The sequence below is a fragment of the Cololabis saira genome, chromosome 24 (assembly GCF_033807715.1).
Source record: "Cololabis saira isolate AMF1-May2022 chromosome 24, fColSai1.1, whole genome shotgun sequence".
Taxonomy (NCBI): Eukaryota; Metazoa; Chordata; class Actinopteri; order Beloniformes; family Belonidae; genus Cololabis; species Cololabis saira.
The window spans coordinates 24,502,873-24,520,662 of record NC_084610.1 but is presented as its reverse complement, the minus strand read 5'-3'; the positions used below and the strand labels follow the sequence as shown (position 1 = coordinate 24,520,662).

Here is a 17,790-nt window from a genome sequence, read left to right as displayed (position 1 = left end):
TAGGGAGGGAGGGACGGATGGACGGAGGGAGGGACGGACGTACAATGATCCTCCATGGTTGTGTTTCTACCATAAACCATCTCATGTGTCTCTCTGCTTCACAGACGGTGCAAACATGGAAGACGAGGGTTTCCTGCTCAGCAACACTCCCAGCGTTGGAACCAGGAACTCTGGTGGAGACCAGACGGTTCCTGCTGAGGGTTTCCCTGCAGCCAACACTCCTCCCACCGTTAGAACCTTCACCACCACTGAATCTGAAACCTCGTTCGATGATAAGTCCGGTTCTGGCTTCTCCGGGGACGGCCAGGAAACCGAGCCACCAATGTGGGAAACTTCAGCCCAACCCGGCAGCCTGGAGGTTCTGCCTCCTCCGGATCTGGAGCTGGATGGAGATGAAGATGTTGCTGCAACAGAAGGTCTAGTTTCAGAGAAAGATCAATCTGCAGAAACTCAGACTGACCCGGCTCCAGGTTCAGAAGAATCGTCTGCAGATTCCGAAGAACCATTTCTGGTTCCAGACTCCACTACGGACCAAACACTCGTATCCCTGACTCCAGGAACCCTGAGTGAGGAGCTATCGATGCTAACGGTGGAATCATCTGGACTCAGTGAGGACTACACCCTGACCAGGCCACTACCTGAAACTTGGACCTGGGAACCTGCTGTTGTTGCAGATACAGATACAGATACTGACCTTCAGGAAACCACTGGAGTAAAAGAGGTAAACACCAAGCATTTTATTTCATTTTATTTGTTATTTAATGCGTTTCTATACGGTCAAAACCTACAAAGACCGGTCTTTGTAGGTTTTGACCGTATAGAAACGCAATTCTCGTCAATTGTGTGAAATAATACCGTACAAAGACCGTGTCAATGGCAAGAATTACGTTACTATACGGTCAAAACGTACAAAGACCGGGTCAAATACAGGATTACAAAGTAATCTGTAACAATTCGTACGGTCAATTAAACCAATTTGACAATTCTATGCCACAATGTCTGTTTCCAGGTCTTATTTCACATATCTGATGAGAATTACGTTTCTACATGGTAAAAATGTAATGTTAGGTCTAAATCAGCATTAAACCAAGTCCACAACAAGAAAGACATCTGAAACTGCTGGAATGGTTTTTAACCACTTCTGCAGAAGGGGGAAACGAAGAGTGCATAGTAACAAGACTCTCATTGAGAACTCCTGAGCTTCCCCAAAGTTCCTCCTCCTGCATGATGGTTTTATTGAGAAACTTGACAGGAACTGACCGTATATGGACAGTGAACATTAGACAGTGGGTGGAAGTGATAACGTGTGATTGAATCATGACATTACAGTACAGTGATTGAACCAGGACAGTCCAAACCCTGAGTAGATCAGGAAGTGGCTGCTGTGACATCTGTTAATAAAGCATGTGACAGTTTCATAAGGACAAAAACAAGTTTAAAGGTTAATTAACCTCACACGTACAAAGACCGGGTCAATGGCCAGAATTACGTTTCTATACGGTCAAAACGTACAAAGACCAGTCTTTGTACGTTTTGACCGTATAGAAACGTAATTCTTGCCATTGTAAGAATGAGATGAACCTGCTGGATCTTCTGCCCTTACTCTTAACAACTGCTGCTTTTATTATTTTACCTCTTTTCTTATCATTTTATTTCATTTTATTTGTTATTTCTGCTTTTAATGTTGATGTAAATCACTTTAAATTACCTTGAGTTGAATTGTGCTATACAAATAAACTTGCCTTGCCTTGTTTTGCAGCTACCAGCAGTTACAGCTGCACCTGAACAGGAAGTGCCAGGCCAGGAGGGGATGGAGGTTTTCATCGCCCCTGAAGTACCAGAGAACATTTACACCAAAGCTCCACCAACAGCCGATTCGCCGGTCTTCGTAGAGGCCGTCACTGCCGGTGAATTCAGCTACGATTCAACGTCCATTTCTGAACCGGAGATCTTCCTCGAGGACCAGGAACTTTTTCTGCCAGGAACAAAAACCCACGACGAGGTCGAGATCCTGGAGGAGCAGCATGTAGACGCCATCTTCACTACGACCTCGGCTACGACGGCGGCGGTTCTGGACCAGGATCTGGTTGAGGACGAGGTCATGGTCGTCACGACGACGGCGACGGTGCTGGACCACGACCTCGTTGAGGACGAGGTCACGGTCGTCACGACGACCAGCACACCGGTTTATACTCCGGACCAAAGCATCGCGCTATCGCCTGAGAAGGACTCACCCTTCACCAGAGTTTCTGATTCTGTTCCAGAGGACGAGGATCTGTTTCCCCACGAACACCTGGACGATGTGACGGATTCTCCAGTAAACGAGGATCTGTTCCCTCATGAACACCATAACCTGGAAAACCTGGACGATGTGACCGAATCTCCAGTAGAAACTCTGTCCTCAGACGACTCTCCATCGTTGGTCGCTGAAGAATCAGTGGAAACCGAAGTAGAACCTTCAGATTTGAACGTAGAATCAATAGAAACCAAAGTAGAACCTTCAGATATGACGGTAGAATCAATGGGAGAAGTAGAAGCTTCAGATGTGAAGGTGGAATCAATAGAAATAGAAGGAGAACCTTCAGATTTGAAGGTAGAATCAATGGGAGAAGTAGAAGCTTCAGACGTGACGATAGAATCAATGGAAACTGAAGTAGAACCTTCAGTCGTTGAGGTCACACCTTCAGGGGAACCAGCAGGATCTTTCATAGTTGACGTTGAACCTTCTGGAACAATCGACAAAGTCGATGAAGAGGGAATGGAAACTTTGGGTAGCAACCTTTCAAGTGAGGAAGTAGAACCTTCTGAAGCAAAAGGAGAACCGTCTAATGGAGAGGAAGAACCTTTGGGAGTCGGAGAAGAATCTCCCGGAGGAAAAACAGAGCTTTCAGGAGTAGAAATAGAACTGCCAACCATCGAAGTAAATCCCTCTAGTGAGGGAATAGAAGCTTCTCAAGAGGAGGTAGAACCATTGGCAGAAGTGGAATCCCTTGGAATTGACGTAGAACCTTCAGGAGGGGAAGTAGAACCTTCTGGAACCGTAGAGGAACCTTTTGGAGGGGAAGTAGAACCTTCTGGAACCGTAGAGGAACCTTTTGGAGGGAAAGTAGAACCTTCTGGAACCGTAGAGGAACCTTTTGGAGAGATAGATGACGGAGATTTCCGTCAAGGAAGCGCTAACAGCAGCTCTTCAGCGTTGGACCTCCAACCTTTGGACCCGGAGTTCTCGGACCTGCCTGGCATCGACGTTAGCATCGACCTGCTGCAGTACGGCGGTGTAGCACCCGAAGGTGGTGTAGCACCCGAGGGCGACAGCGGCGGGTTCTCCAGCGGAGTTTTCTCCAGCGGAGCGCAGGGCTCGGACCTCGGCGTTGCCTTGCCCAACAGACCCGGCAGAGCCCTGACGGTCTTCTTCAGCCTCCGGGTCACCAACATGGTGTTCTCCATGGATCTGTTCAACAAGAGTTCCAGCGAGTACAAGGCTCTGGAGCAGAGATTCATCCAGCTGGTGAGAAAACGGGAATTTATTGATCTTTTTAGAAAAAACAACAGATATTTAAAGCTGCAAGCAGCGATGAACGGATGAACGGGCCCTCGCGCGTGCAAATTTCACCAATAAAGGTCAAGGAGTCAAACCTGAGTCCGATGACACCACCCACGAGTCTTTATGTCAAACCATTCAAAAGTTATGGCAGAAAGTAGGAACTATCAAATATGGACCAATCAGATGAAGGGGAGGTGCGGTTTTTGGAGTCTATCGTCGCCACGGTAACGCTTTTGAATGAGAAAAGTAATGCGTGTTGTCGCAGGATGGAGACGCACATTTTGATGTACAACACACCTAGGTGCACGTTACGGTTCGGGCGAAAAAGATTGCTTTTTCTTTTTGCTAACACACAAAACCTAGCAAGGCCGCTCACAAGGGAGGACTAACTACGGAGTCTCTGTACAGTTAAATAATAAATAGACAGATGAGTAATTTGTAATGTATTTATTTATTTCAAAACAGTAACAGTGCAGCAAAAAGACATTAAATGAATAGAAATATTCATTTAATACAAATACCATGTCATAGCTATCTGTTTCTGGTTATTTTGATACAAAAGTACGTTTTTCAATGTTTATAATTATTCACAAGTATGCAGTGTCATAACTACATCTCTGACATTCATAACAAACCAAACTGTTTGAAAATCTGTTGAGAATTGAGCAAGTTAAGGTTGTTTAAGCAGTACATGCACCATTAAACACAATGTTATGAGTGAGCGAGTCTCCTGTGGCAAGATGGCCGCCGTGTGACGACGCTGGAGACTCTGCCTTGAGTCATCTAGCCTTTATATATATCTATGGTCCAACCTCCTAACCACTTCCTGTCTCCACAGCTGTCTCCGTACCTGCAGTCCAACCTCCTAACGACTTCCTGTCCCCGTACCTGCAGTCCAACCTCCTAACCACTTCCTGTCTCCACAGCTGTCTCCGTACCTGCAGTCCAACCTCCTAACGACTTCCTGTCTCCACAGCTGTCTCCGTACCTGCAGTCCAACCTCCTAACCACTTCCTGTCTCCGTACCTGCAGTCCAACCTCCTAACCACTTCCTGTCCCCGTACCTGCAGTCCAACCTCCTAACCACTTCCTGTCCCCGTACCTGCAGTCCAACCTCCTAACCACTTCCTGTCTCCGTACCTGCAGTCCAACCTCCTAACCACTTCCTGTCCCCGTACCTGCAGTCCAACCTCCTAACCACTTCCTGTCCCCGTACCTGCAGTCCAACCTCCTAACCACTTCCTGTCCCCGTACCTGCAGTCCAACCTCCTAACCACTTCCTGTCCCCGTACCTGCAGTCCAACCTCCTAACGACTTCCTGTCTCCACAGCTGTCTCCGTACCTGCAGTCCAACCTCCTAACCACTTCCTGTCCCCGTACCTGCAGTCCAACCTCCTAACGACTTCCTGTCTCCACAGCTGTCCCCGTACCTGCAGTCCAACCTCCTAACCACTTCCTGTCTCCACAGCTGTCTCCGTACCTGCAGTCCAACCTCCTAACGACTTCCTGTCTCCACAGCTGTCCCCGTACCTGCAGTCCAACCTCCTAACCACTTCCTGTCCCCGTACCTGCAGTCCAACCTCCTAACGACTTCCTGTCTCCACAGCTGTCTCCGTACCTGCAGTCCAACCTCCTAACGACTTCCTGTCTCCACAGCTGTCTCCGTACCTGCAGTCCAACCTCCTAACGACTTCCTGTCTCCACAGCTGTCCCCGTACCTGCAGTCCAACCTCCTAACCACTTCCTGTCTCCACAGCTGTCTCCGTACCTGCAGTCCAACCTCCTAACGACTTCCTGTCTCCACAGCTGTCTCCGTACCTGCAGTCCAACCTCCTAACCACTTCCTGTCTCCGTACCTGCAGTCCAACCTCCTAACGACTTCCTGTCTCCACAGCTGTCCCCGTACCTGCAGTCCAACCTCCTAACCACTTCCTGTCTCCACAGCTGTCTCCGTACCTGCAGTCCAACCTCCTAACCACTTCCTGTCTCCACAGCTGTCCCCGTACCTGCAGTCCAACCTCCTAACCACTTCCTGTCTCCGTACCTGCAGTCCAACCTCCTAACGACTTCCTGTCTCCACAGCTGTCTCCGTACCTGCAGTCCAACCTCCTAACGACTTCCTGTCTCCACAGCTGTCCCCGTACCTGCAGTCCAACCTCCTAACCACTTCCTGTCTCCACAGCTGTCCCCGTACCTGCAGTCCAACCTGAACAACTTCCAGAACCTGGAGATCCTGAACTTCCGGAACGGCAGCATCGTGGTGAACAGCAGGATGCGCTTTGGTAAACCGGTTCCCCGCGGCGTCACCAACGCCGTCTACCTGATCCTGGAGGACTTCGCCAACAACGCCTACCAGACCATGAACCTGTCCATCGACAAGTACTCGCTGGACGTGGAGTCAGGTAAAGGCTAATTTGCACCAATTATGTTCAAGGACTCAATACTGAGTCCGATGACACCACCCACGACTCTTTACATCAAACCATTCAAAACTTATGGCAGAAAGTAGGAACTATCAAATATGGATCAATCAGATGAAGGGTGGGCGCGCTTTTTGGCAAAAAAACATGGCAGTAACAAATGATCAATGGAGAAAAGTAATGGATGAACAAAAGCGGCATACATACTAGCCAGGCACTCACAAGGGAGGCCTAACTACGGAAGATAGTCTTTGTACAGTTAAATAATAAATAGACAGATGAGTAATTTGTAATTTATTTATTTATTTATTTATTTATTTATTTCAAAACAGTGACAGTGCAACAAAAAGACAAAGAGAATATGCATTGTGCCAGGTCGTAGCAACTTGCTATTTTCCACCTGTAGTCCCTGGGCAGGTTGATGGAATAGTACATAAAAATGTGTATAGAAAAATAAAAAAATAATATTTAAAAGAGCAGTACAAAGCAAAGAGGCAATAGATAAAATAGATAAATAAAAACATGGCAGTAACAAATGATCAATGGAGAAAAGTAATGGATGAACAAAAGTGGCATACAGAAAACAAAAACAGTGGTAAATGCAAATGCCTATCACTGATTTCCCATTAAATGGAGATAATAAATAAAACATAAAATGCAAAAAAAAAAAAATAATAATAATAATAGTAATAACTAGAAAATTTCACCTGCGGTTGCCATGGTGATAACAACCTCCCTGGTTTTGCTGTGGGAAAAACCCAGATTTTGGCTTCTGACAAGGTCTCAAATAACGATGATTTGTGAGAAAACTGTAGCTCGTAGCAGAAAAACGAAAACATCGTGAGAGACACAGAACCCGGCAGATTCTGACAATCTTAATTTTATTCAGATATTCCTTTATCAAGATATGCCAACGTTTTTGACTGAGAAAAGTAATGCACGTCGTTGCAGGAGGGAGACGCACATTTTGATGTATAACACAGCTGGGTGCACGTTACGGTTCGGGCTGAATTAATTGCCGAAGGAATGGCATAAATTTCGCCAAAATTACATTATTAATTAGAAATGGCCGACTTCCTGTTGGGTTTGGGCCATGGCGCCAAGAGACTTTTCTTTAAGTTGTGATATGATACAGGTGTGTACCGATTTTCATGCATGTACGTCAAACCGTATCGTGGGGCTTGAGGCACAAAGTTTTCTAGGGGGCGCTGTTGAGCCGTTAGGCCACGCCCATTAATGTAAACCATTAAATATCACATTTTTCACCAGGACTGGCTTGGTGCAGAATTTGGTGACAGCTACGTTTACTTGTTTACGCATTTTAAGCCTAGTGGTCTTGAACACAGTATATAGTTATTCACTGCTGTAGTTGTATTGATGGCTGCAGTCTAGAACACATCTGTAGTTTTATTCTTGGACACGGCTGCAGTCTTTGAATATATCTGTAGTTTTGAGCACATGGAGAACGAGCAGCAGCTCCTTCAGAGCGACGGTTAGCGGCTTCGGCTAATCGTTGCATCAGTGTGACAGGTCTCTGATCTAAAACCTCCAATAATCCGTCTGGGACGAACGTGAGCAGCAAACGTTCTGAGGCTTCAATCCCTCCATCTGACCGTCTGAACAACCAGCACTTTCTCTGCTCAAACACCTTCACCGTCCTCCCAGAATGCATCACTGCAAACATGTCAGAACCAATCAACTCTGGGAAGGACAGCGTAACCGAACTGTAATCCCGTTCATGACAAAATAAAAGCAGATCTGAGGAATGAAGTCGCACAAAAATGATGTTGTTGTAGTTTTTTTCTCCAGCTTGTTCTAATAAACTGAGTAAAAATGGTCCAAAACTGTCACTTATCCCAGTTCAGGTTGTTGGGCAGCAGTTAAACCAGAGAGGAACCTCTCTCTCCAAGAAAACCCTTCCAGGGGAAAGTGTGTTTTCAAACCAGTCGAGAAATATAATCTCTAATATATCTCTTTAGTTTTAGTCTACTCTAGGTCAATATCAATTTCATTAAGTTTGCACAATGCATGGTTTCAAAATGAACTTGCATTCAAAATAATATTTCTTTATCTGAATATTATATTTAACATTCACAATGACTAAATCTGGAGACAATTAATACATAATTCATATGTAAACTAGATATATTCAAATGTATAATACAAATGTATTATATTTACATAAGTCTTCGTCTTTGCAAAATACATTTTGAAAACCCCCACATTTTCAAATTGTGCGGCCCTCTCCATACAGTCCTTTTGCAGATGTGGCCCCCGGCTGAATCTAATTCAATACCCCTGCTCTACGATATTGCATTCTATATTTAATCATAGTTATCGTCACATGACCAGCATTTTCGTTGCGTCTCGTTTTCCTCAGGTGATAAAGGTTCGTTGACGACGATATTTAGTCAGAATTTTCATTGACGACGATATTTAGTTAGAATTTTCGTTGACGAAAGCAACTTCATTCAGGACAAACCAACGCGAGGTTTTAATAACAGACAGAAATAACATCCCCATCCAGTGGAGTGTCGTTTGCAAACAGCTTTAGTTTCTGTCCATAAAAGTCTTGAACAGAATCGATGACGGGGTCAACCTTGACGACCTTTCACCTGGATCCAGATCCTACCAGTAATCTAGTGTTACTTCCTCCTAGAGGACAAATGTCTAGACCAGGGGTCGGCAACCCGCGGCTCTTTAGCACCGCCCTAGTGGCTCCTGGAGCTTTTTCAACAATGTTTGACCTTTTTTTTTCTTTTTTTTCTTTTTATTTATTTTTTTCTTATTTTCCTTTTTTTCTTTTTTCTTCTCTTTTTCCGTTTTTCTAATTTTTTCTTCCTTTTTCCTTTCCTTTTTAATCTGAACATTTCAACTTTTTTCTCGACATTTCAACTTTTTTCTCGAAATTTTGACTTTTTTCTCGACATTTCGACTTTTTTCTCAAGATTGTACTTCAACATTAATGTCGACATTTCGACTTTTTTCTCGTCATTTTGACTTTTTTCTCAACATTTCAACTTTTTTCTTTAAATTTTGGACTTTTTTCTCGACATTTCGACTTTTTTCTCAACATTTTGACCTTTTTCTCGAAGTGCATAATGAAAAATAATCTTCCCCCAGTTCTAACTAATATAGAAACATGCAGCATGTGTTTCTTCATTCTAATTCTGATACAAGACTTTTCATTTTTTGCGGCTCCAGAAATATTTGTTTTTTGTGTTTTTGGTCCAATATGGATCTAAAACATTTTGAGTTGCTGATCCCTGGACTAGAAGTATTGATTGGAGAATGTTTAGTTGAACATTATCATCTGGATCTGGAGGAACTTATCGATGAGTAAATGTTTAACGAGGTGTTTCCTGCAGCGACTCCGTCTCTCTGCAGCTCGTTAATCCGTCTGAGACAATCATGGCAGCTCGTTAATCCTAATCTACAGCAGTGAGTCACTCCGGTCTGACCCGGTAATCAGATTACTCACCTTCGCTGCTGCACGTTTTCCATTGCACAATCTGGTCTGACCCGTCAAAGACCCGTCAAAGACTCGTCAAAGACTCGTCAAAGACTCGTCTAAGGACCTTCTAAACATAGACTGAGCCTGGACACGTGTGGAAACGACAGAAAACTGAATGAATTCATCAGATCCAGGTTTCAAACCGACGCCAGGTTTCAAACCCTAGACAGCTCTGGTGTCTCAAGCGGAGAAACCTAAAACTGTTAATCTCAGATAACCTTCGTCCAGCTCTCACTGCCAGGAAAACCAAGTGTAGCACTTTGTTTTGGGAGAAATCTCACTTTAAGGTTCTAGAAGTGGTCGGCTGCACCAAAATGAATCACACACACACTCGCTTTTGCTACAATGATATATGGACCTTTATTATCAGCAAGAAAAGCAAGCATTTGCATAGAAGACACACACACAATTACTCTTTTGCTAGGACAAGGTGTCAAGTTATCCCCCACAAATGGCAGAGCAATATTACGCACACACAACTACGCAGGGCCAAGGCCTCATACTCTACTCTACTACTCTACTATACTCTTACCTCGACACGGGACTGGAGAGCCGAACAGTCCTGATACAGAATAGGGCAAAGAAACCGCGCTGGGCGTCGTGCACTAGACCCACAGCAGACTCTGAATCCGAACTTCCGGCTCTCGCGTCTTTATACCTTTACTCAGCACCTTGCGGAGGGGGAGGGAGGCCTATTCGCCCCCCCGCCCGCAAATTCTCAAAATAAGTTTGCCTCACATGGGACCAAAATCCCGTGTGAACCAGCTCCTCTCTCACAGAAAAGCAAGCATTTGTTATAATAAACAGCAGGTGCGTGGCTGACTAAAGCTGTGTTTTGGGAATCCAGGGCATTTCAGGACACAAAATTTATTTTTCTCCCTTCAAACCCGTTTCCTGTCCCGTTAGGCGACCGGGCCGACCCCTGCAAGTTCCAGGCCTGCAACGACTTCTCGCGCTGCCTGGTGAACCGCTGGTCGGGCGAGGCCGAGTGCGTGTGCGACGTGGGCTACGTTAGCGTGGACGGGCTGCCCTGCCAGAGCATCTGCGACGTGAAGGACGACTTCTGCCTCAACGACGGGAAGTGTGACGTCATCCCGGGCAAGGGCGCCATCTGCAGGTGGGAGGAGGTTTTACAGCGCCAGCACAAACGTCCACGCATGTTTGTTTATTTCGGTAATTTCCAAGTTAATGCTAACATTGCATTAGACCAAAATATATAAACAAAACAAGACCGAAATGGTGTAACGTCACACTTAAAAGTAACTCCACTTCTCTGTCACTCCAAACCAAAGACTCTGGTTCATCTTGGAAGTAACTGGAAGTTACTCGTGTCATTTGTTGATGTTTTTTTCCAGGATTCTGATTGGCTAGCATGACTTTATCTTCTTGTTACACTGCCCCCTGTAGGTTTGGCTGCTCATAGCACCTTAACAGTATTTATGCAGGTTCCTGGAAATTTTGAAAGTTGAAATTTTGAGAAAAAAGTTGAAATTTTGAGAAAAAAGTCGGAATTTTGAGAAAGAAGTTGAAATTTTGAGAAAAAAAATGAAATGTCGAGAAAAAAGTCGAAATGTCAAGAAAAGAGTCAAAATTTTGAGGAAAAAAAGTCAAAAGTTTGAGTAAAAAGTCAAAAAGTCGAGTAAAAAGTAAAAAAGAAAGTAACTGGAAGTTACTCGTGTCATTTGTTGATGTTTTTTGAGATTTTGAGATTTTTCAAAACGTAGAATAGAATAGAATAGAATAGAAATAGAATAGAAAGCCTTTATTATCATTATATTTCTACAATGGAATTAGGCAGCAGCTCCGTCAAAGTGCAAAACAAATGCAAGACTATATAAACAAGTAAACTGTACACAACAAAAATGAACAAAAAAAAAAGTAAACATAAATATATATATATACACTATAAGGAAAGAGTGAGTGGGAGAATAAAATAAAAATAAAAATGTACATGAATGGGTGGAGGAATATTGCACTTGGATGGAAGAGTATTGCACATACATAGGTAAGGAATATTGAGACATTATGGACAGGAAATAGGAAATATTGCACAGTGTGAGGAGCTTATGAGTTCAAAAAGTTCACAGCTTTGGGGAAGAAGCTGTCCGTGAGTCTGTTGGTTCGGTAGAGGGGGAAATATCCGTTTTTGGAAATATGTGGAAACGTGGCCTCAGTGTCTCTGTGGGAATCAAACCCTTGTCGTCCGTTGCAGGTGTCGGGTCGGGGAGAACTGGTGGTACCGCGGCGAGCACTGCGAGGAGTACGTGTCGGAGCCGCTGGTCGTCGGCATCGCCATCGCGTCGGTGGTTGGATTCCTGGGCGGCGCCGCCGCCATCGTCTTCTTCCTGGCCAGAACGCTGAGGGAGCAGTACAGAGGAGAGGACTCGGAGGACCCGCTACGGTGAGCCGCTAACGCTAAAATAACCCTAACCCTAACCCGCTACGGTGAGCCGCTAATGCAAATGCTAACCCTAACCCCAACCCCAACCCTAACCTTAACTCTGAACCCGAATCCTAACCCTAACCCCTTTCTACAAAAAAACCCCTCATCTTAATCTCTCCTCTCCGAACTGTAACCCCCCCATCTAAACCCACAACTCTCCTCTCGAAATGCACCCACTAGCCACATACGAAGACACCGGATCCTCCATAATCCGACTACACTCATAAGGGGTACCCAGTTATCCTGATACACCACACAGCACATCTGTTTTGGGAGAACATCACTTAAAGGCTCGAGAGGGGTCGGCTGCGCAAAAATGAATCACACACTCGCTTTTGCTATAATGATATATGAATACCTTTATTAGCAAGTGGTGCACACAAAAAGACACACACAATTGCTCTTTTGCTAGGATAACTGTGTCAAGTTATCCCCCACAAATGGCAAAGCAACAGACAATTACACAGGGGCTAGGCCTTATAATAACTCTTACCTCGACACAGAAGACTGGAGAGCCGAACAGGCAGAGCAGCCAAAAACCCGGCTGGGCGCCGTGCACTAGACCCGCAGCTGACTCTGACTTTAACTTCCGGCTGTCCCGTCTTTATAACTTTACCTAGCTGGGGGGGGGGAAAGGGCCCCTTCACCCCTACGCGAACTCTCACACTAAGTCGCTTCCCACGGGAACTCAGTCCCGTGTGAACAAGCCACATATTACAGTTACATTTGTTAATAAACAGCAGGTGCAGACTTTGTTTTGGGAATTCAGGGCATTTCAGGACACAAAAACATATTTTTATTCCTTCAACATCTCAAAACAAAACTCTGAAACTCACTCAGAGGTACCGCACCATACGCCACTGACAAAGTACTTTAGTGCATACGGATCTCAACTGGATGTACGATGGAGAGTGCAACATTACCTTCTGCGATCTCTGGAACCGCTAACGAGCGTAGGAGGCAGAAGCGTATTGGTTCCCCTTAGGGGGCCGTAATCACTAACCTAACCCCTACCCCTACCCCTACCCCTAACCCTAACCCATAACCCTCTAACCCTACACCTAAACCCCTAACCCTGAACCTAACTCTAACCCTAACCCTAACGGCACCAATTATAGCGTGTACATCTAGACTGAATCCTAACATTTCCTCCCAACTCGTCGTCTGCCAGGCGGAGGGAAAGCCTCCCATCGCCGGATCAATCCACCAAGTTCAACCCCATGTTTGAGAGCGACCCGGTGACGGCGCAGTATTACCGTCGCTACGACGACGGCGTTCCACAGGGCGACCCGGTGCCGGCGCAGTACTACCGTCGCCACGACGACGGCGTCACCCAGAAACTCTCCAGAGACCCGAGCAGCGAGGAGACGAGACCCGTCCACCAAAACACGAATCTGACATCAGAGGTGAGTGACCCTGGTACCCTTTAATTTACTGTGACTTCAGGACTAGCGTCGTTTCTGTTAGCCTGTTTCAATGTTAGTTTTAGTCTAGCTATCATTTTGGTTTTTATTATCATTCTATTCGCCGACGATAATGCATTATATATTTAATTATCGTTATCTTCACATGACCAGCATTTTCATTGCGTCTCGTTTTCCTCAGGTGATAAAGGTTCGATGACGACGACATTTAGTCAGAATTTTTGTTGATGAAAGTTTTGGTTTCATTTAGGTTGCTACGTTTTCCTAAGTTGTACTTCAATTGTACATTTCGACATTTTTCTCGACATTTCGACTTTTTTCTCGACATTTTGACTTTTTTCTCGACATTTTGACTTTTTTCTCGACATTTTGACTTTTTTCCTCAACATTTCAACTTTTTTCTCAACATTTCGACTTTTTTCTCGACATTTCGACTTTTTTCTCAACATTTTGACTTTTTTCTCAACATTTTGACTTTTTTCTCAACATTTTGACTTTTTTCTCAACATTTTGACTTTTTTCTCGACATTTCGACTTTTTTCTCAACATTTTGACTTTTTTCTCAACATTCCGACTTTTTTCCTCAACATTTCAACTTTTTTCTCAACATTCCGACTTTTTTCTCAACATTTTGACTTTTTTCTCAACATTTTGACTTTTTTCTCAACATTTAGACTTTTTTTCCTCAGGTGATAAAGGTTCGTTGACGACGATATTTAGTCATAATTTTCATTGATGAAAGCAACTTCATTCAGGACAAACCAATGTCAGGTTTTAATAACAGACAGAAGTAACACGTATGTCGTCTGCATACAGCTTTAGTTTAACAGCGGAAGTCCAGGAGTATTTTTACCTCCTTCTCTTCCGTAACCGTCTTTATTCCTGCAGAAAGTCCAGGAGTATTTTTACCTCCGTAACTTCCGTAACCGTCTTTATTCCTGCAGGAAGTTCAGGAGTATTTTTACCTCCGTAACTTCCGTAACCGTCTTTATTCCTGCAGGAAGTCCAGGAGTATTTTTACCTCCTTCTCTTCCGTAACCGTCTTTATTCCTGCAGAAAGTCCAGGAGTATTTTTACCTCCGTAACTTCCGTAACCGTCTTTATTCCTGCAGGAAGTCCAGGAGTATTTTTACCTCCTTCTCTTCCGTAACCGTCTTTATTCCTGCAGGAAGTCCAGGAGTATTTTTACCTCCTTCTCTTCCGAACCGTCTTTATTCCTGCAGGAAGTCCAGGAGTATTTTTACCTCATCTCTCTTCCGAACCGTCTTTATTCCTGCAGGAAGTCCAGGAGTATTTTTACCTCCTTCTCTTCCGTAACCGTCTTTATTCCTGCAGGAAGTCCAGGAGTATTTTTACCTCCTTCTCTTCCGTAACCGTCTTTATTCCTGCAGGAAGTCCAGGAGTATTTTTACCTCCGTAACTTCCGTAACCGTCTTTATTCCTGCAGGAAGTCCAGGAGTATTTTTACCTCCTTCTCTTCCGTAACCGTCTTTATTCCTGCAGGAAGTCCAGGAGTATTTTTACCTCCTTCTCTTCCGTAACCGTCTTTATTCCTGCAGGAAGTCCAGGAGTATTTTTACCTCCTTCTCTTCCGTAACCGTCTTTATTCCTGCAGGAAGTCCAGGAGTATTTTTACCTCCTTCTCTTCCGTAACCGTCTTTATTCCTGCAGGAAGTCCAGGAGTATTTTTACCTCCTTCTCTTCCGTAACCGACTTTATTCCTGCAGGAAGTCCAGGAGCGTCTCCGGATCCTCGACTTGTGCTCTCGAGATCAGAACTTCGCTGACTTCGTCCGACAGACTCAAGTGTGAGTACTTCAATCAAAATGTCTGCGTGTTTCAAAGAAACTGTCACAAAAATATATCTAATTCAACAGATTCAGTAAAAGTATGATTGAAATACCAAAAAAATTTAAAATCAAAAGGTATAGAAATAAAAACACTACATTTACAGCTGAAATGGACAGAAATAAAGATGTGACTCATTTTACATAAATGATATTTGAATAAACTCTAACTTGGTTCGAACAGAAACGTTTTTATAAAGAAAACATTCAACAAAGGTAACCGTCGTGAGTTTAGGTGATATACAGTTGATATATATATATATATATATATCTGTAGAAATCAGAACTGATCGATTGTTGGAGAAACCTTTAGCCTTAAATTGAGACCAAAACGTCTAAACTTCTAAACTTCTGCTGCTTCATTTAAAAACTAACCAACGTTTGTGTTTTTGGTTCAGATTCCTGGAAAGAAGAGGAAGCTCCGCCACGTAACCCTCAGGTAACAAACACACACACACACAGAAATACACACACACATAGATACACAGACACAAATACACACACACACTGAAATACACACACACACACACACACACACACACACACACACACACACACACACACACACACACACACACACACATATTAAAGGGGTTCTGATATATATATATATATATATATATATATATATATATATATATATATATATATATATATATATATATATATATATATATATATATACATATATATATATATATTTACAGATAGGGCTGAGCGAAATATCACTATTACACCAATACTGTGATATGAGAATAGATATTGGCTGTGATGGATATCTATTTTTCAGGCGACTTTTTACTTTTACTCCTCACATTTTCACACAATTATCTGTACTTTTTACTCCTTACATTTTAAAAACAGCCTCGTTACTCTAAAGCTAAACTCCCACGGCTTGGTGGATGTGTGGAGGAGGATGCACGCAGATTGCAGACAGTACACCTGGTACTACTATCCAGTTAAATTGCTCCATCCGTATAGAGTGAATTTGGTTGTGGTTGTTTCAGATGTTCTTGTCCAGTTTTGTTCTTCCATCCGTTCCCTCAGATTCCTGCAACTAAACTTGGATGTACATTCCAATAAAGGTTAGGATAAATGATAACATGAACATGAACGTTTGACTTTTTGCACCATTACAATACTTATAGGTAACTAGTCATCATATCTGCTGCTCTCTGAAACACACGTTAATGCTCAATAGTACACATATATGGTTCTTTAATATATTTACATTATACTAAGATGCTTCATTTTCAATGGCTTTTGCTCATAGCACCTTAACAGATATTTATGCAGGTTCCTGGAAATGATGGGAGTTTTCTAAACCTATGTGTAAATGTGGCCTAACACGATGGAATACCATCCAGACCAGCTGGTAAAAAGCTCAGTGCACTAACATGATCCCTGGTGTCCTGGAGGTCCCAGGTTCAAGTCCCTCACTGAGTCTCCTTTGGCAAAGCATTTTTACTAAAATTCAACCACCAACATTGAAGTGTAAAGCTTAAAAAAACACATTTCCATGTGTCTGACAAGTAGCTCAGAGGGTTAGACGACCGCTCTGTAATCCAGAGGTCGAGGGTTTGAGACTCACAGTTGAAATACTTTTGTGGTTTTGACTCTAAATGTAGATAGAAAAGACTGAAATAAATCCAGGGAACTACCGACAGCGTAGCTCAGGGTGTCAGAGAGCTGCCTGGGGAGTCAGAGGACACAAGTTCAATCCCCTGGGAGGATCTGGGTCAAAGTGATGGAGACACAACTTATGGATCCAGTTTTAAAGTCACCGCCTGAAACCAAAGGTTAAATGTTCTACGAGAACCGGCCTCAGTGTGAAGGGTTGGTGGCGTGGTGGGTTAGTTCACGGCTGTAAGGCACCAGGAGGACGGTGCACGCCGGTTCAAACCCCACACCGGTACCTGGAGCCCTTAGAGGTGAGGGAAAGGGGAGGAGGAGAGGGAAAGGGGAGGAGGTTCAGGTGTCTCCTCCCCGAAATACGGGGACACAAAGGTCAGGGGTTATGGTGGAGGAAGCAGGAGCAGGGGGGGTTTTACTGCTCAACATGAGACTAGAAGAGGATAAGTTATGATTTATTACATTAGTAGCTAATAAACGTAATTTACATAAGTAGAAAGAAACTAAGTTACGTAGAAACTAAGTTACTTACATAAGAAACTAAGTTACGTAGAAACTAAGTTACTTACGTGCATAAGTAGTAAGAAACTAAGTTAGTTACGTAGAAACTAAGTTACGTAGAAACTAAGTTACTTACGTGCATAAGTAGTAAGAAACTAAGTTACTTACATAAGAAACTAAGTTACGTAGAAACTAAGTTACTTACGTGCATAAGTAGTAAGAAACTAAGTTAGTTACGTAGAAACTAAGTTACGTAAGAAACTAAGTTACTTACGTGCATAAGTAGTAAGAAACTAAGTTACTTACGTGCATAAGTAGTAAGAAACTAAGTTACGTAAGAAACTAAGTTACATAGAAACTAAGTTACTTACGTGCATAAGTAGTAAGAAACTAAGTTAGTAACAGTTTCTTACATAAGTAACTCTATCCTCTTGTAGTCTCATGTTGAGCAGTAAAACCCTCTCTG

The 17,790-nt window shown here is 43.5% G+C and overlaps 1 protein-coding gene across 1 annotated transcript; it reads left to right on the top strand.

Annotated features, from left to right (window-relative positions):
* Positions 1-115: 115 nt before the first annotated feature.
* LOC133425121 (interphotoreceptor matrix proteoglycan 2-like) lies at positions 116-15,630 on the top strand. Its single transcript, XM_061715802.1, has 8 exons — positions 116-721; positions 1,760-3,508; positions 5,727-5,946; positions 10,385-10,595; positions 11,691-11,879; positions 13,093-13,327; positions 15,073-15,152; positions 15,590-15,630. Exons 1-8 carry the CDS (start codon positions 116-118, stop codon positions 15,621-15,623), a joined length of 3,324 nt encoding a protein of 1,107 aa, XP_061571786.1. The 3' UTR covers positions 15,624-15,630.
* The last annotated feature ends 2,160 nt before the right edge of the window (positions 15,631-17,790 follow it).